This window comes from Ascaphus truei, chromosome 14 (assembly GCF_040206685.1).
Source record: "Ascaphus truei isolate aAscTru1 chromosome 14, aAscTru1.hap1, whole genome shotgun sequence".
In the NCBI taxonomy this organism is placed as follows: Eukaryota; Metazoa; Chordata; class Amphibia; order Anura; family Ascaphidae; genus Ascaphus; species Ascaphus truei.
In genome coordinates, this window is record NC_134496.1 from 50,184,396 (window position 1) to 50,207,410 (window position 23,015).

Here is a 23,015-nt window from a genome sequence, read left to right on the forward strand (position 1 = left end):
TCAACTGTAATATATGGAGATGGAGTTAACAAGATGACTAAAGTATTCTGTTCTAGAGAGTGACTTAGGGAGAGAAACATGTACATACTTGAAGATAGGATGACATAATAAATATCCAGTCAGGAACAATGTTAAGAGTAAAACAACACAGAGTAATCCTCTGGAAACCGTTAAATGGTTCTAAGCAAAAAGTCCTGGTTCTGGAACTCTGTACAGTTTGCCAATAATCTTTTACATGCAGAATATTTAACCCTTTAAGTTACTACTTTGTATCAATACCTGCATGAGAGTCTCATGATGAAGCTGAAACTTCACTGTCCACAAGTTCCCGATGATGGGCAGAGGGGTCGGTCCGGGGGGCAGTCGTTTAGCTGTCCATTGAAATTTACAGAACTGGAGGATGACAAGACCCAAAAGCAGAGCCAGAAGTACCCCAGTGAGCCCCAACATCTCCCCCGGTGCTGAGATCTGTCTGGGAGAGAGGATTCATATCACACGTCGGTCAGACAGATTGGACATGGAATAGGGTGATATACATCTCCCAATGTGCCCCCCAGGCTGAGAGAAACATTAATGCCTTTGGTATTTCATTCTCTTCCTGTAATAATCACCAAAGCAATGAAGAAATCAGAGTGAAGCCAGAAATATGAGGACTGGGACAGGCCTCAGTTACAGGGGTTTCAATCTCATGGTATTAATGAGCCCATTATAATGTGTGAGGCCAAATCCGCTCTCACTGACACATTAGGGAACAACTGATCATCAGACAGGGATACATTTCTCCTACTAAATCTGTACACTGCACAGATATTTTCATGGGCACAGCACTAATTATATTTAAATTACTTTGCACCTGCCCAAACTGGTTTTTAATTTGGAAATCTACAACCCTCAGGTGAGAATAACCATTTTATGGGGCTCAGAATCACCTGGGAACTATGTCACAAAATACAGCTCAACCCCCTTATAACGCGGTGCTTGGGGTCCAAAGAATCACATTGCGCTATAAGCGGATCACGTTAGAAATAATGTACAATTGTATGCATTGTACAATAAAGTATTTAAGACACCAATAATCGTGTTGTAAAGTATTCATAAATACGAAAATTGGGAGCCACGCTTGCATCGCGTTATAAGCGGATTCGCGTTGTAACGGATCGCGTTATATTGAGGTTGAACTGTAGTATCTTTGCATAAGTTTTTAATATTCAGGTGTGAAGATTTGAGATAAGGTGTGTGGCTCAGCCCACAGTATATGAATAACACACATTCCCAGCTAGCTCAAACTCCCACACCCGCCACATCATGAATATATGTCAACAAGAGAGCTACTGAGCGTGGCAAATGTATACAACAAAAGACAGGGGTGCCCAATGCTACATCCTATTAACAAAACATATATGGTAAAAAGTATAAAGTTAAATACTTCAATAATAATATTAAATACCTATGTAGCCAGGTCCCCCTGCCAATCAAGCCCCCCTCACCTTGTTAGCGATCAAGGGGGCCGCCGAGTCCAATGGCGGTCTCGTTGGCCGATCACAAGAGTGGGAGCGGTGAGGACCTGGCTTCAAGGGGGTTGCCAGGGCCGCGATCGCGTTGCAAAGGCTCCCGGCGCTCCTGAAGTAGGGCGGCAGGGCGCCGCCATTCCCTATGTGGTCGCGCATGCGCAGTGAGTCCCTGCATGCGGCGGCCAGCCAGGGACATTGCGCATGCGCAGTGATAAACGCACGAACACTAGCCTACCAAGGAAGGCTCTGGGAAGGGACTACAAGTCCCATGAGCCTCAGCAGCTCCCCACGTGACGCCAGGGAGCCAATAGGGCTGAAGGATTGCTCTGGAGACAGATTGATACATTTTGCGGGCTTAGAGCAATGGCAGTTGGAGCTGGGAGATAGAAGGGGAAGGAAGGATGTAGTGAGCAAGTGGCTCCTACACCAGGTAAGGTTCCCCAGGTCCCAGACAGGCCCCAACTCCCCACCAGGTTAGTGGGTAATTAATAAGGGAAGGCCCCAGGTTAGGGACTCTGCCCTTAGGTGCGTGTGGGGTGCAATCTTGTCAGATCACGGCTGTCAGTGCTGTGAGGGCTGACAAGAGGGCATCGTGTGTAGATTGCAGTGCATTGCTGCAGGAGCTGGGAGTGTCAGTCGGCGCCAGGAGCAGCTAGGGGAAGGAGGTAGGGTGCAGGAGTCAGTGACTCCCTGCACTAGGCCAGCAGCCCCCTAGGCCCCAGATAGCCCTGAGTCACCAGTAGCTGAGTATTGTAGGGACAGCCCCAGGTAGGGACACCGCCCCTTAATACACAGAGTCAGTTAGAGACACCGCGGACGCTGTGTGTCCATCCAGAGGTTTGGCTCAGACCTCCGCTGCCGCTGCAGAGGCCTTCCGGGTGGGATCGCCCCGGATGGTGGTTCCGATGTTCTTCTGTCATCGGATCCTTTGTGAAGCTCCGTTGCAGGCCCAAACACTGGAGTGCTCGGCAGGTAACTCTTATCAACAAGTGCACCAATGATCCTACTTATTATTGTTACAGGAGTAGTGGCTGCGCAGTCACACATATCTTCTCCCTTAAGGGTGTGGACATATTGTGTGGGGTTCTTGGACATGGGGTGGGATCACCCGATGCAGGTGGGAGTGTCCTGCGAGACGCATTAGTTAGTGTCTCTTCTAGAGAGGGACACCTGTTGATCTGTTGATGTCATATGCAAAAGTATGTTTCCAATGCTCACAAGTAAAGGTATTGGTTGTTATACATACTGTGTGCTGAGTGATATATATTGTCCTGCGAGGAACCACTCCCCCTCTGGTGGGAGCCATCGCAGGTGGAGGCGCTGCACCGAGTACAGGGTTACTCATAATATACTTGCCCCAGGTTCCCCGTGGCGGAAGATCAGCCCTCCTGTGAGCCTAACAGGTAAAGCACCACACCCAGTAACAGTAGGTTCTCCGCACTCACACTATATCTGCGATTGGGTGGAGGAATACCCGTTACCCTTGGTTATTTAGTTAACCCTTTGGCCAAAGTGTCATAAGCCTGCATACCAACTCCAAGGTATAACCAAATTAATGCTGGTCCTACACTACACTGTGAACCCTTCCTTGTATCTCTGTAGGAGGGGAAGAACCATTATAGGTCCTGTTCCTGCAGCAAATGAAAAGACCTACCAAGTTAAAAAGGTGAAGGAGGAGGAGTGAGCTCTGGGGGGAGATGCCACCAGCCTCCAAACAACTGTTACCAGTCAGAAATTGATTAACACACATTCCCAGCTAGCTCAAACTCCCGCACCCACCAGATCATGAATATATATTTATGTCAACAAGAGAGCTACTGAGCGTGGCAATTGTATATAACATGAGACAGGGGTGCCCAATGCTACATCACATTGACAAAACATATATGGTAAAAAGTATAAAGTTAAATATTTCAATAATAATATTAAATACTTGGTTATTTAGTTAACCCTTTGGCCAAAGCGTCATAAGCCTGCATACCAACGTCAGGCTATTTGAATACAGACTATCATCACCACCATTTTGGTGCAGCAGCTGTTTTGAGTGTTTGCTTGTATGTTTGTGTATCTATTTATTTGTGTATGTTTGCTGCGCTGCAGAGCATCGCTCCTGGCAAAGACTAACCCTTGTATAATTCCTACGAGTCATGAAATTGAGATAATTGCATTTGTAAGAGTTTTTCCAGCTAATTCATTCTTGCTGAGCCCCTGCTTCTCTTATCTGGCAGCTATACACAGAGGGCTGAGCGGTTACTCCTTAAATCAGGAGGTTAAGAGGCCCAAATTAGGGGGAGATATATAGGATAAAGTTTAGCATGCGAAGCATATTTATGCATGAATAAGCCATACGCCAGATGCTAGATATGGACAATAGTTTTACACCAGTTTTAAAAGATTTTATTTTAGACTCCATTAGGTTTATTCTCACACATAATTATTTTTCATTTAATTCAAAATTTTATTTACAGACTTGTGGTACGGCCATGGGCACCAGGTTTGCACCAAGTTATGCCAACCTATTTATGGGACATTGGGAGGAGAGTTTTATTTGGAACAACTGTCCCCTTGGTGCAAACCTGGTGCTCTGGCTTCGCTACATAGATGATATTCTTTTTGTGTGGAACGGCATTATTGATTCGTTAAATCTTTTTATTTCACATCTTAACACTAATCAGATGAATCTTAAATTCTCGTGTCATTTTGATCCTAACTCTATTGATTTTTTAGACTTGAATATTAGTTCTGTAGATAATTTGATACACACCAAGACGTACTTTAAGTCTGTGCAGGCCAACAATTATGTGTTGGCCAATAGCCAGCACAACCCTCAGTGGTTGCGCAACATTCCCAAGGGCCAGTTCGTTCGCCTGAGGCGCAATTGTTCAAGTGATGAGACATTCGCATCTCAGGCGAGCGAACTTAAAAATAAATTTTTGAATAGGCAATACCCTGAGGAGTTGCTCTCCAGGACCCTGCTAGAGGTGCAGGAAACCGAAAGAGCTACCCTTCTGGAATACAAAAAAGATAGGAGTGATTCTAATTGGAAAAATACGGTGTCCTTCATCACCCAATACAATTCCATGGCACCTGATATCAGGCGGGTTTTGCATAAACATTGGCCAATCCTACTGATAGATCCAGCTTTGGCCCAAATCCTTCCCTCCAAACCTTCAATTGTCTTCAAGAAGGCCTCTAATTTACAATCCAGGCTGGCCCCCAGTTGCCCAAATTTAAGTAAGACATCAGGTGTAGAACCTTGTCAAAAAGGTTTTTTTATTTGTACAAATTGTACAGCTTGTAAATACAGTTCAAATCAAGTCACTTTTAATTCTAATGTTACCGGTCGAGTATACAATATCCGTTCTTATATTGACTGTCACTCTGTGTTTGTCATTTATCTATTACAATGCCCCTGTGGGCTACAATATGTTGGCCGCACAGGGAGGGCCTATCAGAGACGCATTTACGAACATGTGTATAATATAAGAAAAGGGCTAACCACACATAGCGTGTCACATCATTTCCTTATTTACCATCAGCAAAATCCAAAGGGCCTTAAAAGCCAAGCGATAGAAATGTACCCAGGCAATTGGAGGGGAGGAGATAAAATTAATGGTATCAGCAAACGCGAGTCATATTGGATATATGAACTTAAAACGTTATCTCCCAATGGTCTTAATATTGAATTTGACCTTTCAGCCTTCCTGGCAAAGTAAACGCCAATTATATATATTCTTGACTGATATTTGCTTTGTATATAAGTATGTAATTTCTTTTGCCGCTTGTTGGTACTGGCCGTCTTGATAGTTTGTGCTTATCAGTAGTGATTTCTTTATGCTCAGAGCATTGGATCTATATATGTACATTTAATACTGTGCCTTTGAGATAGGGGTATTGGGCCCTGGTTGGCTCCATGAGATCTCAATTTTATTTGTTTTTTATCATCATGTCTTAATATTATTTTTCATTGTGTTTGTATTTTTATTTGTTTTATGTAGTACCCCTTTTTTTGTATTATTTGCACTGTCCCCTTTTTTTATATTTATGCATGAATAAGGATTTTTGTATAAGTCATCATATTGTCTTTATCTCTAAGCCAGCCCCCTTACGGGGCGTATTACTCATTTGAAATGTATAATAATGTGATGTCAAGCAATATGTTTTCAGAGGAATTAGTTCATTTTGAATTCTTTCTCTCATTTGTATCTTGGTGCAATAAACTCATGGTGATACGTTGAACCCTTGACTTACTGATATTATTTCTACGCTTTCACACAGGTAAACATGGTAATGTTTTCAATATTACAGTCCATAATAAATGTGCCATTGAGATAGTGAAGATGCCCAGTGTTATACATATACCTCCCACAGTATGTGGCACCTAATCAAACTCTCCATAAGGCAAGATATACAAATGCAGAGCCAGGAAATATAAAGGCACTAAGCCCATTACCTGACAGCTCACACAGGACCATCCAGCAGACCCAGGGCGTGTGACACCCAGAAGAGCAGAGAAACCCGGAGCACCGCCGAGATCCACGCAACAATGTCAGGATCCTGGGCAACGCTAAATGTATTTAATTAGTTGTACAGCTCACAAAAAGGCCGACAAATGCACCTACGCGTTTCATGCAGGACGCACTTTATCAGCCTTTATGTCAGCCTTTTTGTGAGCTGTACAAGTAATTAAATACATCTAGAGTTGCACAGGATCCTGCCATTTTTGTGTGAATTTTGGCAGTGCTCTGCTTTTCTGAGAATGACTGTTTGTACAACAGAATATATTTAATTGTATGATAATCTGATTTAATCTTATAACACTGCAGCATTTTAATCTCCATTATAGAAAAAAAAATACTCAAAATGCAAATTAAAAACTCATGTGAAAATAAAATCCACATAGAGGTAAGATACTGATTCACGTAGATTCACTTGTGATAAATGTGATCTGCTTCACTCAGAGCTAGAACCTGTTGGTAAACATGATATTGCAGACAAATACTGCACATGGCTCTTATACCATGGCATGCAAATAACTAACTTCTCCTTCAGTCATTCATATGTCTGATCCAAGAAGACAGCGTGTGAATAAACCAGAAACAGAGTGGGCAGAACAGGGCAAAGAGAAGCTGAGATGTGCCAGATACGCAGGTTAATAGATAAGAAAGACAGAGCAGGACACAGGTTCTTACCTCACACACAGCTGCAGGATCCCAGACTGCTGGGGCGTTCCTTATTCTCTGTCCCTTATTCTCTGTACAGACTGTGGCCAGTGTCTCAGTCAGCCGCAGGGACTTTGCATCAATGAGAATATAAACTCAGGGAATTCAGGGAATGGCATTATGCCACCTCTGTGCCTCTGGGTGTGAAGTCACACAATCAGCATTGCTTCATATTAATGGGAAAACTAATTACCTAGACCAGTGAAACAGGTCGCAAAGGGCCACTGTCCAATCCAGGGGACATACCTGTATATTACACTATAGAACATGTATAATTATATAGTTACAGATAAATGTTCCTGTGATATATTCTGTGAGGGGCCCCTGAATATGCCTGTTTTTGTGATTATTATATGTAAAAAATCAAATTGTCGTTCAGGACGGCAGAATGTGTTGTATATCCCGTGGGAGGTGTCCCACATAAAGATGCACGGACACTTTGTGGAAAACAAAAGCATATTAAAGTGTCAAAACGTGAAATACAGTATACAGGCATACCCCGGTTTAAGGACACTCACTTTAAGTACACTCGCGAGTAAGTACATATCTCTCAATAGGCAAACGGCAGTTCACGCATGCGCCTGTCAGCACGTCCTGAACAGCAATATCGGCTCCCTACCTGTACCGAAGCTGTGCGCAAGCGGTGAGACAATAGAGCCTGTTACACATGTGTTATTTACTGTACATCAGTTATGCACGTATATGATGATTGCAGTACAGTACATGCATCGATAAGTGGGAAAAAGGTAGTGCTTCACTTTAAGTACATTTTCGCTTTACATACATGCTCCGGTCCCATTGCGTACGTTAATGCGGGGTATGCCTGTATATATACTGTATATACTTAGTTAAATTATGGTGGGTAAAAAAGTGGCAAAAACCCTCCACAACAAAGCATATAGCAAATGGAAATAGTACTGTGTACTCATTTGCATGACTTAGACAGGTCTGCAACCCCGCCTTTCACCATTATCACCCAGCACACAGCGCTTCCACTGCAGCAAGGGATTTTGGGAAATTACATGCAAATGAGCACACAGTGCCACCTTTTGCTTCAAAACCATATAACATGGTCCCCTATAAGCTTATGCTTGCTGCATTGCACAGCTTTTGAGCACAGCCTGGGTTAAGATGCATAGCCAGTAAACCCACCCACAGGCAGCTTTTTGTTTTGAATTTTTTTTTATTATGCAGCGAATCTGTACAACAAGATTATAACAATACATAAATCATTTTCCAGACGAAAAAAACTGCTACGTAAAAATCAGTGCAGTGCGTAACCCCCACATCTCTCAGACATTTTTATCACTGTTTCCCAAAAATTAAAAAAAATTGTGACGTGCCCAACGGTGCAGTGTATTTATACATATGCACTGCACCGAAGCCTGACATGTCACACAAACATTATCTCTAACTTTATTTGCACAGAAAAAAAAACTTTGGGGGGGGAGGGGGTTGGGTGGGAGGGGGGTGCTTAGTCTCCCTCCTCAGGACCGTCAAGGATGGAATAGTCTTCGAGCAGACTGTGAAATAGCCCGCGACAGTCCTGTACCGACATCCTCTTCTTCCCATTCATCAAACGTTCCCTGGCGAATAGTAAAATGCCCTTGAAACAACACATTAGACGCCAACCGACCAAAAGATAGTACCAGCACTCTCTGTCTCACAGCTACAGATATAAGCGAATACCAGTGTAGGGAATATGACACTAATAATAAACTGAAAATATAGCAACAATAGCCACTACGCCAATGCAAGAATAAATATCACCATAGAGCAAAAATAAAAGGGGGTGGAGGGGAAAGAAGGAGAAGGGGAAAAAACATGAAACAAAAGGAAAAAATCACAAAAAAGGAAAAAGGAAAGCAAGCTAGGGGGGGGGGCGACGTTTCGAGGGGTGACCTCTTCATCTGGCCCATTTCCCCAGGCCCCAAAGGGTCCCAGAGGTACTTCCCTAAGCCTTCCCTCCCCACTGTCAAATAGTCCCACACTCAGCTAAAGATATAAATCAAAAGTCCTATAGAGGGCAAATCACATAAGCAGACACCAGATATCAAACAATAAATGTGAATACATGAATATTGTGAAAGACAAAGTGCATATGTAGATATCAGATGTCAGACAGTAAACAAGTAGAAGCAAACCCTCTATCAGCAGCTCCTTGTGCCCTGTGGAGTCACTTACCTGCTCTCTGCGGGTCTTCGGCTATGCATCGACATGGCAACGTGGAGTTAAATGATGCTGCGGGGTCATGTGACATCACACGTCGCCATGGCAACACGCGTCAAATGATGCGGCGGGGTCATGTGACGTGACGTCACATTACCCATAACGTCATTTGACGCCGAGTCATTGGGAGAGGGGGGGGGGCGCAAACACGGCGGCTCCCGGGCAGGGGGGGGGCACAGCTCAAGAAGTTTGCACACCCCTGTCTAAGAGAACATTCCTGATAAATTCTTCCCCAAACACAGTATTAGGAAGAGAGAGAACATGTGTAGTTGAGGCACTTTTGCTTCTCTTTTGGCAAAGTACAAGCTCCCATGGCATAGAACAGAGATTCATTTCAACTAATTAAAAAATCATATGTGGAATTGTTTAAACATCAGATTATTACCAAGTAATGTGACAATGTCTCAAATGTATCTGTGTATCTGCTAATCCTTTATTTATTTAGTGTGATTGGCTCCAGGCCAATCTCTGGCTTCTCACTCTGCCGTGATTGATCTTCACTGTCTTATTATTACGCACAAGCGCAGCGCAGCCTCACTCAGTCCTTGGGTGGCAGAAGACAGCACCCTCAGAACCTGTCCAAAGGATTGGATTCTCTTTCAGACTCAGGAGTGAATGAGGCTATTCATCCGTCCTGATTCCCTTTCTAGAGATTTTTATTGAAGGCCATTTATTACTCTGAACTTGTTGGGTGTGATTTAATTCCTCCTTCCCAGACAGATCTCAGCACCGGGAGAGATGTTGGGGCTCACTGGGGTACTTCTGGCTTTGCTTTTGGGACTTGTCATCCTCCAGTTCCTAAAATTTCAATGGGCAGCAAAACGACTGCCCCCCGGACCGACCCCTCTCCCCTTCATCGGGAACCTGTGGACACTGAAGTTCCAGCTTCATCATGAGATTCTTATGCAGGTATTGATACAAAGTGACACGTGGTGACCTGGAGATTACATAGAATTTGTTTTATCTGGAGCAGGGGCGTCCAACTCCAGTCTTCAAGTGCCACCAACAGGTCAGGGTTTAAGGATATCCCTGCTTCAGCACAGATGACTCAATCAGTGCCTCAGTCATTGACGGAGATACTTTGTGTTTACGTGTCAGTTACTTTAGAGATACTTTGTGTTTACGTGTCAGTTTGTTGCCATGCCCTTATTGTGGGTATATTTGATTTCTTGGGTGATACTGACACACACTACACACATTTAGCACACCGGACAATAGCAATTATTAAGAGATATGACAGGTAAGCCTGGAACATTTGATAGATTTCAATGTATGCAGAACAATTTTAACCATCTACAGAGAAAGGTGCCTCCTGATATTCTGATGTCAACCATGTTGATAATTTTACATTTACAAGCTGGCTAAAGTGACACCTTCTTCCCAATATTACAGGGACAGCTCAGTCTGTTCTGCTTTTTAAATCATCCTACTTTCTTTCGCCATGCAGACTGGTGAGAACCTTAAGAAGATAGGAAGAGGTCACTGTTTCCATAAGATACAGTACCTACCACCACTTCTCATCACCACATAATGACATTCACACCAGCTGGGAAGGTCCTTCTCTGACGCTTTATTCTGTATTGATGTCTCTAGCTGGCAAAGACCTATGGGAACATCTTCACGGTTTGGCTGGGATGTGTCCCCTTCATTGTGCTGAATGGTTATGAAGCTGTGAGAGACGGTCTCATCGTAAACTCTGAGGAGTTTTCGGAACGCCCCGCGATTTCTTTCTACTACCGTTTTGCTAGAGGGAAAGGTAAGGTTGGTAATGTGTCCCTTTTTTTGGGGGGGGGGGAGTTCTCTATGATTAGTTTGGGAGCAGTGTCTAAATGGTTGCAAAGTCTCAGCAAATACCTCTAGGATTCTATGGCCGTCAATGAACCCCTCAACCTTCTCTCGGTTGTCTTCCAGAATGGGTCATACATTTTTATTAGACATGTGGAATCCCAGAAAGAGAGATCAGCACTGGCCCTATTTTTAAAGATGATGAAATACACGGCAGAAATATAAGCAGTATAGGGGTTCATTTATTCTAATCTCCCATCTGAAACCCTATCTCTGAATGAAAATCCCAATCCTTTGAACTGGTAAACCTAGGGTATGTTTTTGTACCAACATTACCCCTAATTTTTCAGCTGGAAGCCTTTTGATAAAAATATAGCTTACAATCAAATATACTGTATTAAGGATGTAGAGTGGCTCAGTGAGTAAAGATACTGACTGACACTGAGTTGGGTTCAATTCCCGGTGTTGGCTCCATGTGACCTTGGGCAAGACATTTTATCTCCCTGTGCCTCAGGCACCAAAAACATAGATTGTAAGCTCCATGGGGCAGGGACCTGTGCCTGCAAAATGTCTCTGTAAAGCGCTACATAAAACTAGCAGCGATATACAAAAACATGCTATATATATATATATTTATTTATCTTCATTCATATTTATATTGAACTAGATGAAGACAAACAAGAGCACCCAACTCCTCTTCCTGGATCATTATTCTTTTATGTTAATCTATTTAGCATATTTCTGGATATATTTGAGATTATATCGTACCTAGAGGTGGGCGAAACTGTCAAATCCGTTTCACAGAATTTCCCGACCGTTCCATTCAAAATCCGTTCCGCGGTGTAAAATCTGTCAACGGATTGTTCCAGTTTAAATCCGTGCCGGGACGATCCAAAACCGCCATTAGATAATATTTTACCAATCCGATTAGCGGATTTCTGATTCCGCAGATTGTATTATTAAAATCCACCAGCGGATTGCGGAATCCGCTGATTGGATTGTCGGTCATAAAAAAAAAATCCAAAAAAGATGAATCTCCCTTTTTGAGATTAATTTGCGGTAATCCGCGAACCAAAGGAACCAGCTGGATGCAAATCCGCCCCAAATTTCACCCATTTCTAACTGTAACAATGATGTGCCTCCTTCCTGATAAAATATCTCCTTCTATGTGGACCTTCTGTACATGTCAGCACAGGCTCCGCATTCTTCCTGCTCTTCTGTAATGAGAAACTCTCTCCGTGCTACAAGGAATCGTCATCTCTAATGGACACACCTGGAAACAGCAGAGGCGCTTTGGGAACGAGACTCTGCGGAACCTCGGACTGGGAAAGAAAGATCTTGAATGGAGAATCCAGGCCGAGGCTCACATCCTGGTGGATATTTTCTCTGCAAAGAAAGGTGAATATACAATTTAGCAAAGTGGCCGATTTGTGCACCAGTAAAAGGCGGAAATACAGTGGTAAATTAAAAAAAACCTCACTTCAAAGGAACACAAAGTATCATTAAATGTGCATATGAATTAACTGAGAAGTTAGTGGGCTCACGCTGAAAAACGCAGTGATTACATTGCACACCAACTGTGGGGAATGGGGGTGGTGGGACATACATGGCAAGGCCTCTGCTTAAATAGAGATGCTTCAAATACCCCTCCAGTAGGGAGGACCAGCTGGCTTTTCCAAAATGATTCCCATACAGTCCTGTTTTTGAAATGGTTGAGAGATTGAAAAAGCTCAATGGGTGGAGGGTTCACTGTGGCGATATGGGCAACGAGGCTCTTATAATTAAGGGGAAGCCCAGCTATTGTCCTTTCGCCTGGATGAATATACTGTACAGGGTTGCCCTGTATATACATCCTATTGTGGCTGATTTGGCTAAATATATTGTGTGAGTGTACAGTATACTGTACGTGTAAACCTTTATTTTCTGTTTAATGTATTTGAGCTTGGTGTAACTGTGTGTTTCTTTGCTCCCTGGGCATGCTAGGCTGGTAATACACTTATCCAGCCTACATGCCCAGAGATCAGGGTTAAGCTTTGATTAGGGTTAAGGTCACTGCTTTGCTTGCTATGTCTGTTCTGTTTTCTCAGAGAGACCACTGGACCCTCGGAGCTATTTGGTGAATGTTGTCACCAATGTCATTTCCTCGCTGCTCTTTGGTCGTTGCTTCTCTTTGGATGACGAGTTATACCAACATCTTGTTGAAGGCACTGACTTAGTGATCAACTTCTATGTTACCCGTTGGGGGCAGGTAAAATATCCCAAAGTGGGGCAGTGAACGTCTGCTGTATTTGGACCCATGTAATAACAAACTCGCTGTATTATATTGTGTGCGATGAGAAATAGTTTCCTGGTCAGTTTTCAGAGTCCTGTACTTCTCTGAATCTATACGTTAATATACTATACTCTCCCAAATCATTATATTTATTTATTTATAAAATATTTTACCAGGAAGTAATACATTGAGAGTTACCTCTCGTTTTCAAGTATGTCCTGGGCATAGAGTTAGGACTGGTTAACATGGTTACAAATACAGTTATATAAATGAACAGGGTATACATTATATACAAGACATTGCATGCACAGTTAGAGAAGATGTATATTATGGGCGTATGTAACAGTTACAGACCATATTAAAATGTGAGACAGCCTTAGTTTTGAAAGAACTTAAACTGGTGGTGGCTGTGAGAGTCTCTGGTAGGTTGTTCCAGTTTTTGGGTGCACGGTGAGAGAAGGATGAACGGCCGGATACTTTGTTGAGCCATGGGACCATACTGTAAACATTCTTTTGGAGTCTGATTTCAGGTGATAGGTGCTGCATGTGGTAGGGGTGAGGAGCTTGTTCAGGTAGCTGGGTAGCTTGCCGAGAAAGTATTTGAAGGCAAGACAGGAACGATGAACTTTGCACCTAGACTCAAGTGATGACCAATCTAGTTCTTTGAGCATTTTGCAGTGATGTGTGTTGTAGTTGCAATGGAGAACAAAGCAGCATATTGAATTCTCAATAATTGGCATTAGCATCTGCTGTGCGATACTCTTTCCGACCAGCAGACTTAGAGAGGATTTGTTCCTGTAAAGTACACCTAGTTTGGCATAGGTTTTGGGTGTCAGGGTATCAATGTGCATCCCGAATATTAAGTGGGAGTCAAACCACATGCCCAGGAATGTAAAACTAGTAACAGGAGTTAGGGTGGTGTTAGCGTTGGTTCTGATCTGGAGCTCAGTCACTGGACGCTTTTAAAATGTAGTCTTGGTCCCAAATACCATTGTTACAGTCGTGTCAGTGTTTAAAAACAGTTTGTTTTGGGAAATCCAGTTTTCGAGTCTCAAATAAATAGCTCTTCACATACATTGTAGCGCACGTTCTTTCAAGATTACAAATGTCTATTCAGATGATACTTTTATGGGGTTTTTAACTCACATCTAGAGGTTAGACACAGGTCTGTGGACTAAAACCCAAAGGCACTGAAAGCTCTTCTCTCACTCAGGCATTTGATGCTTTTCCTTGGCTGGTGCCTCATCTCCCAGGTCCTCACCACAAGGTCTTGGCAAACTTGGACTTTATACAAAGTTTTGTGAAACAAGAAATCAGAAACCATCAAAACCCCAGAGATGAACCCAAGGATTTCATTGATTATTATAAGGAGCAGATCTCTAAGGTGAGACTTTGGTCCTCAGACAGATTTCTACGGGGGAACGTATTAGGAATGCAACTCCTGTGTTCTGCAGTATAGTGCCTGAGATGATGTAACTGTAGGGTTCACGAAATACCTTCTACTAGTAGTCAGTAGGAAATGAGGAACAATTGGCGATAATTACACCCAACGTTTGCATGCGAATGTAAGAGCAGAGCTGCCGGGGGCGGCTGCAGCACGTTGCAATAGGATGAGCCCGAGTCCTCTTTCTGATGCACTGGGGGGGTTGGGTTATTTGGTCTGGGAGATGGTTACATTGTTGCAAATAATAAAATGCATTTTGATTAGTGTTTCTTACATAGAGATGTGCGAAGACACCACATGTGAGGAAAAGAAACATTAAACCTGTCAGTGTATCCTGTAAAGCAGGGTGCTCAACCCCGTCCTCAAGCCTCCCTCCCCCTCCCCCACCATGTCAGGGTTTCAGGATATCCCAGCTTCAGCACAGGTTGCTCAATCAGAGGCCCAGTCAAAGACTGAGCCTCTGATTGAGTCACCTGTGCTGAAGCAGGGTCTGAATGAGCCACCTGTGCTGAAGCAGAGATGGCCTGAAGACCTGACTTCTTGGGGGAGGCTTGAGGACTGGGGTTGATAACCCCTCCTGTAAAGGACCCTGTAATGTTCATCATTATTGTGTCTCCATCTCAGTACCTTTCTTTTTGTCTCTCTTCCCCGCACGACCTCAGGCTAAAGATGACCCCACCTCCACCTTCAACGAGGAAAACATGACCCAGGTCTTGGTGGACTTCTTTATATCTGGGTCTGAGACCATCACCACCACACTGTGCTGGGCAATACTCTATATGGTGGCTTACCCAGACATCCAAGGTGACCTTGAGACAGATACTGTAATATCTTTACTGGGGAACATCTCTGAAAGGGAATACTGTAACCTGAGGTGAACGAGAGACAACGTGAAGATGGGAGAGATAACTTTACTTGTTATCCCACACCCGTCACATCAACTCTGTAGGGTTATTCCTTTTATCCACAGCCCACTGGGGAGTTACGCTTTTATATGAATGGTGAGAGATTTTATCTCACCGTTTGAAGCAAACACTGATTTTTTTTAAAAGTTATTAAGATTAGTGCCCCCTATAGTGGTACTGTGTGAATATGAGAATACAAAAGAGGACTCGCTCTGGCCTCAGCCTGGTGTAATTAGGTAAATGTGGGGAGGTGAAAGTGGTAATGAGTATACTAGAGCAGGGGGGCCCAACTCCAGTCCTCAAGGCCCCCCCCCCCACAAAGGGTCAGGTTTTAAGGATATCCCAGCTTCAGCACAGGTGGCTCAATTAGAGGCTCAGTCAAAGACTGGACCACCTGTGCTGATGTTGGTAATTATTAAGCCACCTTTGCTGAAGAAGTGGGCTTACTGAGAACTCTGTGCTGAAGCAGGGGCTGATTGAGACACCTGTGCTGAAGCTGGGATATCCTTAATACCTGAGGTTAGAAGAAGCATACACAAGACTAGGATAGAGTCCAAACAACTTCTATTTGTATTCAATACATCAAAGCCAGTGAGCACAGGGACGTTTCAGGACTAACTGTCCTTTCTTCAGACCAAACACCTAACATAAGCCCCTGTAAATACCCCTGCAGGGTTAGTGGGACCACTCACCCCCAGCACCACCTGTGATACTGGGCTGGGTAAACACTGCAGCCGAATTACTTCCTGGTCTGACGTCAAGCTGCAAGCAAAAGCAGTTATTGTTAAAACACAATGCAAGCATATGGACATATTAAGTAAAGCTAGCCAAACGGGTTAATAATGAATTATCATGGCAGATAGACCCCACGAGAGGAGCACCAAGGATAGAGAATCACAAGCACAGCTAGCAAGGGGTTAATATGGCAGAATAGTGCACGGCATATGGCATTAGGATACCAGTGGACAGTGGCTAGGGAAAGCAATCTCAAACACACACCCGTATATCACATGGTGGTACAACGACCCTTAGCAGTCATGTCCCAGAGGAGACAGACGGATTAAACCACGTCCCTATTGGGGCCACCGGCATCAAGTTGGATCTGTCATAGAGACTCACCTTTAGCCTAAGAACCAGTGTTGTTCCAGTCTTTCGTTTAAGCCCCTTGGGCATACTGTGTCAGATATGAAGGTCCATTTTGCCTCTTTCTGCAGGAGAATTCTTTCTCCATCTCCACCCCTACGAAGGGGCTTTACATGATCTGGTACCTTAATTATGCTGGATTGTGTCCCTTTTCCTCTGAAGTGCCGAGACACAGATGTATCAGATAGCACATTTTTTATATTGATTTTATGCTATGATATGTGCTCCTTAAGCGTATTTATAGTCTTCCCCACATACAACACCCCACAGGGACATTTAAGTAAGTATACAATATATGTACTGCGCAGGTATAGAAGCCATTTATCTTAAATTGCTTGCCCGTATGTGGGTGGCTAAAATGCTCACCCCTAATGACCCCGTTGCATTGGCTGCAGCTTCTGCATGGAGAGTGCCAAATTGGGGTTTAGATAAAAAAGTTTGCTACAATGATTTAAGTTGATCTGCCTGGACTATAATGTCTCAAATATTGCGAGGTCTTTTATACGCAAAGATTGGGGGGTTCTTAAAGAGGTGGCTGATGGTATTATCTCCTTGTAGCTGGTGCCAATGCTTTGGCACAGCATTTTTAATCTGTTTGGAGGCTATACTGAATGTAGGGACAAAGGGAATACCTTCTTTACTCCTTCTGAGATTCTGCTCCAATAGTTCCTCTCGTGTGTGCCCATCTGCCTTTTCAACTGCTTCCTGTACCCTCTTTCTGTTATATCCCTTGCTTAGAACATTTTCTGCATTGTTTCCATGCGCATGCGTAGTTGGGTAGTGTCCTTAACAATTCTTTTCACTCTGACGAGTTGACTGTAGGGTAAAAACACGTTTCAACCCATGTGGATGAAGACTATCAGCTTGAAGTAAGCTATTACTACCTGTGGGTTTTACATACAGATCTGTCATTAATTCGTGGTCCCTCAGTGATACCGTAACATCTAAGAAGTTCACCTCTTTTTGACTGTGATTCTTGGTAAAACTGATAGTACCATGACATTGGTTCAAGTATTCGGTAAATTTCAACAGTTTCTCTATGTCCCCCACCCACACCATAAAAACATCATCGATAAATCTTTTCCATGTGTGTATGTTCTTTGAAAACTCTTGGTTGTTCAATACATAATAAGTCTCAAATTCTGCCATGAACAGATTTGCATACGTGGGTGCCATATCTGCCCCCATTGCTGTCCCTTGCACTTGTTCGTAGAAGATGTGATTATATCTGAAGTAATTTTTAGTCAGTATGAGTTTTAAGAGTGTTTGAGTAAGGTTAACCAGTGGTTGGGGTAATACACTTGATTCTAATGCTTTTTTTGTGGCTTCAAGTCCATCTCTATGGGGAATTGCTGTGTATAATCTTTGTACATCTAGGGTGCATAGCAAAACATTGTTATCTGAGAGTGTAATCCGGTCCATAAGAAGCAAAAAAATCAGTAGTGCCTTTGAGGTATGCTGGAGTTAGTTTGACTAAGGGATGCAGTTACTTGTCTACGAATATTGCTAATGATTGGAATATTGAATTTGTTCCAGCAACTATGGGTCTTCCTGGGGGTTTGGCTAAGTTTTTATGAATTTTTGGCAATGTATATAGGACTGGTGTCATTGGGTGTCTTAATAACATAAATTCTTTATATATGATATTTTTTGAATAGGCCTTTGTAATAATTTTACTGATGTATCTTTGTAAATTGAGAACCGGATCATGTCCTATAACTTTGTAATGATGTCTATTACTAAGTTGCTGCTTGATTTCTGAGTGATAATCCACCCTGTTCTGTATAACAATGGATCCCCCCTTGTCAGCTGGTTTTAGGACTGTTGTTATTGTTTTGTAAATCAGTTAGTGCATTGTGTTGTTCCTTTGTCATGTTGTTATGGGATTTGCGTCTATTCCCCCAGCTAATCATCCCAATTTCCCTGGTGACCATAGTGCTAAAAGTTTGTAGTGTTGGGTGTAGGATGGGTGGACTAAAGGTGCTTTTGTTCCTGCATTTACCTGTTTCAAAGACTTGAGGTAGTCCCATGGTGAGTGCTTGCTCAGGGTTGTCAGCGGGAGCTGTGATGGCTCCCAATCCCTTGGGCATTTCTCTGAAATGTTAATTGCACAAAATAATTTGTACAGTTCCACCGTAGTATCAAAGTTATTTCCACTCTAAGTGGGGACAAAACCCAAGCCCTTCTTTAGAACACCAAGCTGAATGTCAGAGAGTGAGAAAGATGATAGGTTCACCACCCTTTGTCCTTTGCTCTGCTCCTCGTCTGTACTCTCGGCGCTGCTGTGGACTTTGCCCTTACGACCTCGCCTTGTCTTCTTCTTGGGGGTATGGGTGTGTCCATGTGGTCTCCTAAAAATGGAATTGGCTTACCGGGCTATGTAGGGTGTATGTCCTCAGTTTCAGATGACGCAGACGCCATATCCAGACTGGATGATGTTGTTGCTAGTTCTCGTTGCGCTTGCTCAGGGTTTTGTTTCCTTAACGTATGCTGTGAGTTTATTTTCCAATTATAAACGCTTTCATATCGGTAGTCTAGAGTATCTCGTCTAAATTTTTTAAGTTTAAACTGCTCCAATTCGTTCCTGTATTTTTCAACCAGTGCATTAAGTTCATTAAATAGTTCAGTCTCTTTCTCCTGATTTACCACTGTGATGCGCTATGTACATTAATGGCGATATATAAATAAAGACATACAATACAATACAATTTAGCTGGCGTTCTAAGTCTTCCCTCATTTTAATAAGGTCTTTCTTAACATCCTCTAAGTCCTGTTCCAGGGCTGCCGACCGTCAGGACCATTAAATCCAATGAACACTTATTTAATATTTAAAACCATTTTTCAGTGTGATTTGTGTTATTCTTGCATAAAGAGGGTTTATGCACTCTCAGTCCTCGTTGTATGCGTCTGATTTTAATGTATTCAATTAGTGTTGATTTACGGAGTTGGTAACTCATTTCTTTCTTGGTTCGTCCTCCCAGTCTACGACTTAAAGTCCTCTGATCATCCCTATGTAAAAGCTTGGTGTGGTGGTGGAAGCAGACGATTGTATTAGCGGATCTATTTCCAATTGTGTGTAGTTGAACAATTCTGCTCTGTTATTTGTAGTAGTACTGATATTGTATTGTATTGTATTGTATGTCTTTATTTATATAGCGCCATTAATGTACATAGCGCTTCACAGTAGTAATACATGGGGTAATCAAATAAATAACAGATAATATAAATAACAGATCATGGGAATAAGTGCTTTAGACATAAAAGTAACATTTCGGAAGAGGAGTCCCTGCCCCGAGGAGCTTACAGTCTAATTGGTAGGTAGAACGTACAGAGACAGTAGGAGGGAGTTCTGGTAAGTGCGTCTGCAGGGGGCCAAGCTTTATGTATCGTGTTCAGAATATCCACAGTGCTATTCATATGCTTCTTTAAGCAAGTGTGTCTTAAGGTGGGTCTTAAAGGTGGATAGAGAGGGTGCTAGTCGGGTACTGAGAAAGGTTTAAGGCGGGAGAGGGCTTTAGATACAAAGGGGGTAGAAAGAAGACATCCTTGAGAAGAACACAAGAGTCTGGATGGTGCATAACGAGAAATTAGAGATGAGATGTAAGGAGGGGCAGAAGAGTGTAAAGCTTTAAAAGTGAGGAGAAGAATGGAATGTGAGATGCGGGATTTGATCGGAAGCCAGGAGAGGGATTTCATGAGGGGAGATGCTGAGACAGATCTAGGAAAGAGTAGAGTGATTCTGGCAGCAGCGTTTAGGATAGATTGTAGGGGAGACAGGTGAGAGGCAGGAAGGCCGGACAGCAGGAGGTTACAGTAATCAAGACGGGAGAGAATGAGGGCCTGAGTCAGAGTTTTAGCAGTCGAGCAACAGAGGAAAGGGCGTATCTTTGTTATATTGCGGAGGAAAAAGCGACAAGTTTTAGAAATGTTTTGAATGTGAGGGGCGAATGTGAGAGAGGAGTCGAGTGTGACCCCTAGGCTGCGTGCTTGGGCTACTGGGTGAATGATTGTAGTTCCAACAGTAATGTGGAAGGAGGTAGTAGGGCCAGGTTTGGGAGGAAGTATGAGGAGCTCTGTTTTAGCCATGTTGAGTTTAAGGCGGCGGAGGGCCATCCAGGATGATATAGCAGAGAGACATTCAGAAACTTTGGTTTGTACAGCAGGTGTAAGGACAGGTGTTGAAAAGTATATTTGTGTGTCGTCAGCATAGAGGTGATATTTAAACCCAAAAGATGTTATTAGGTCACCTAGAGAGAGTGTGTACAGAGAAAAGAGAAGAGGTCCCAGGACAGAGCCCTGGGGTACCCCCACAGAGAGATCAATAGAGGAGGAGGTGTTAGCAGAAGAGACACTGAAAGTACGATGGGAGAGGTAGGATGAGATCCAGGATAGAGCTTTGTTCTGAATACCTAGAGTATGGAGAATGTGGAGGAGAAGAGGGTGGTCCACAGTGTCAAATGCTGCAGAGAGGTCGAGTAATATGAGCAGAGTGTAATGACCTCTGTCTTTGGCAGCATGGAGGTCGTCAGTTATTTTAGTGAGGGCTGTTTCGGTGGAGTGAGCAGAGCGGAAGCCAAATTGTAGAGGGTATCACAAAATGACATAGTGGGTGCTCGCTTATATACATCTGAGACTATGTAGTACTAGAGAAAAAGGTGGGTATAAGCGGCACACCACTGCTGATAATAAACATTAAAGAGTATTACCTTTTGGTGCTCACCTTCTCCTGCTCCAGGCGTCTCAATGCTGGATCCAAGAATTGGTATAAAGATAGGTTAGAAGAAGCACACAAAAATACTTGGATAGAGTCCATACAACTTCTATTTGTGTTCAAATATTGTATTTGTAATATTCAAGTATTGTATTTGTAATATTCAAGTATTGTGTTTGTAATATTCAAGTATTGTGTTTGCTGCTTTTTTGCTGTGCTCCGTTTTTCCCTTTTCCATTGGATTCCCACGATAACTTGTCAGATATCTCAGCCTCCTGTACCTCTCCCATCTCTCACTCCCCACGTGTCCCTCTCTTTATGCAGAGAAGGTGCAGAGGGAGCTGGACGGGGCTTTTGGTTCTTCCCAAACAATCCACTACGAGGATCGGCAGAGGTTACCGTACACCAACGCCATGATCCACGAGATCCAGCGCTTTGCAAACGTGGCTCCCATGGGGATGCCCAGGCAGTGTGTGAGGGACATCAAAGTGCAGGGCTTCCTGATACGGAAGGTAACAAACTCATTCAGTTCTGGGCAAGAGATATTATATACAGGTTTCTCTGTATAAAGGCAAAAGTGGGGTATTACTGGGGTAACAAGAAGGTGTACCAAATATATCAAGGGCATCAAATTCTGTTGCTTTTAATGGAATCTTGTCAGAGAGGGAGAGAGGGGGAGAGGGGGAGGGAGGGAGAGGGAGGGAGGCAGGGAGAGGGAGGGAGAGAGGGAGGGGGAGGGCGGAGGGGGAGAGGGGGGATAGGGGGAGAGGGGGAGAGAAAGAGAGGACACCCACTGCAATCTCTGTCAATTGTATTTTAGTTTGTTGTAATTTGTGACCTTTTAATGGACCCACCAGAGATGTTCTATTGTGGTCGGAACCTGCCAGACCTCACATTACCCAGGTGACAGGACACATAGAGAAGACCTCAGTGGGGATATCCAATGTCTTCCTTCTCATTCCCCCTGGATCTATGTTACACCAGATGCACATTGTGTCCTTTCTTCCTTCTCATTGTTCCCTCTCTCCATCTTATTCCCTTTATTTCTTACTATCAGGGCACCATCCTCTTAGCGAGCCTGTGCTCATCTCTCCAAGACCCCGGTCACTGGGACACGCCACTGAGCTTCAACCCCGGGCACTTTCTGGATAAAGATGGGAACTTTCAGGGCAATGCGGCTTTTCTGCCCTTTTCAGCAGGTAAATACATTTCTATCGCAAAGTCTGGGTCCGGTCTCAGCCTCTGGGGTGCGCAAACTGGGGGCGCGCCACCCGGGGAAGATTTTCTTGGGGGGGGGGGGGAGGGCGGTGGTTACAGAGGCCCAGCGCTTCTGCGGAGGCATTTAAATTAAATGCTGGGGGACCGCGCGAGGTCCCTGTAACTTCACTTATCTTTGTGTCGGGTGATGCGTCGCCATGGGAACCTGGCATCAAATGACGCTGCGGGGAAACGTGACCTTGCTTTGCCATGGCAATGTGACATCACATGATCCTGCTGCGTCATTTGATGCCGGACCGAGCCAGGGGGGGCGGCACAATCAGGCGGTTGCAGGGAGAATAGTTTGCGCACCCCTGGTATATAACATCTCTTCCCTCCCCTCAGGGCACCGCGTATGTTTGGGGGAGCAGCTGGCAAAGTCTGAGGTCTTCCACTTCTTCACCAGCCTCCTGCGGGGGTTCTCCTTCCGTCTGCCGCACGGAGTAACTGAGGTCAACCTGAAGCCAGTATTTGCGTCTACACTGCAGCCATATCCCTACCAGATCTGTGCCATCCCTCGCTGAGGTGTGATGTGC

The 23,015-nt window shown here is 43.8% G+C and overlaps 2 protein-coding genes across 3 annotated transcripts in view; one reads left to right on the forward strand and one right to left on the reverse strand.

Moving 5' to 3' along the window:
• Positions 1-6,843, reverse strand: part of LOC142466128 (cytochrome P450 2J2-like) — a 27,305-nt gene extending 20,462 nt beyond the window's left edge. For both annotated transcript variants that reach the window (XM_075570918.1, XM_075570917.1), the window contains exons 1-2: positions 6,704-6,843; positions 280-472 (exon numbers count right to left, since the gene is read on the reverse strand). In XM_075570918.1, the coding sequence (XP_075427033.1) occupies positions 280-450 (171 nt within the window). In that variant the 5' untranslated portion in view covers positions 451-472; positions 6,704-6,843. The remainder of the gene's footprint in view (positions 1-279; positions 473-6,703) is intronic.
• On the forward strand, positions 1,520-23,015 carry LOC142465479 (cytochrome P450 2J4-like). The gene is made up of 11 exons (XM_075569439.1): positions 1,520-1,556; positions 4,239-4,420; positions 9,758-9,871; positions 10,556-10,718; positions 11,996-12,145; positions 12,835-12,995; positions 14,233-14,403; positions 15,126-15,267; positions 21,547-21,734; positions 22,280-22,421; positions 22,825-23,015. The coding sequence occupies exons 1-11, from the start codon at positions 1,520-1,522 to the stop codon at positions 23,001-23,003; spliced, it is 1,629 nt and encodes a 542-aa protein (XP_075425554.1). The 3' UTR covers positions 23,004-23,015.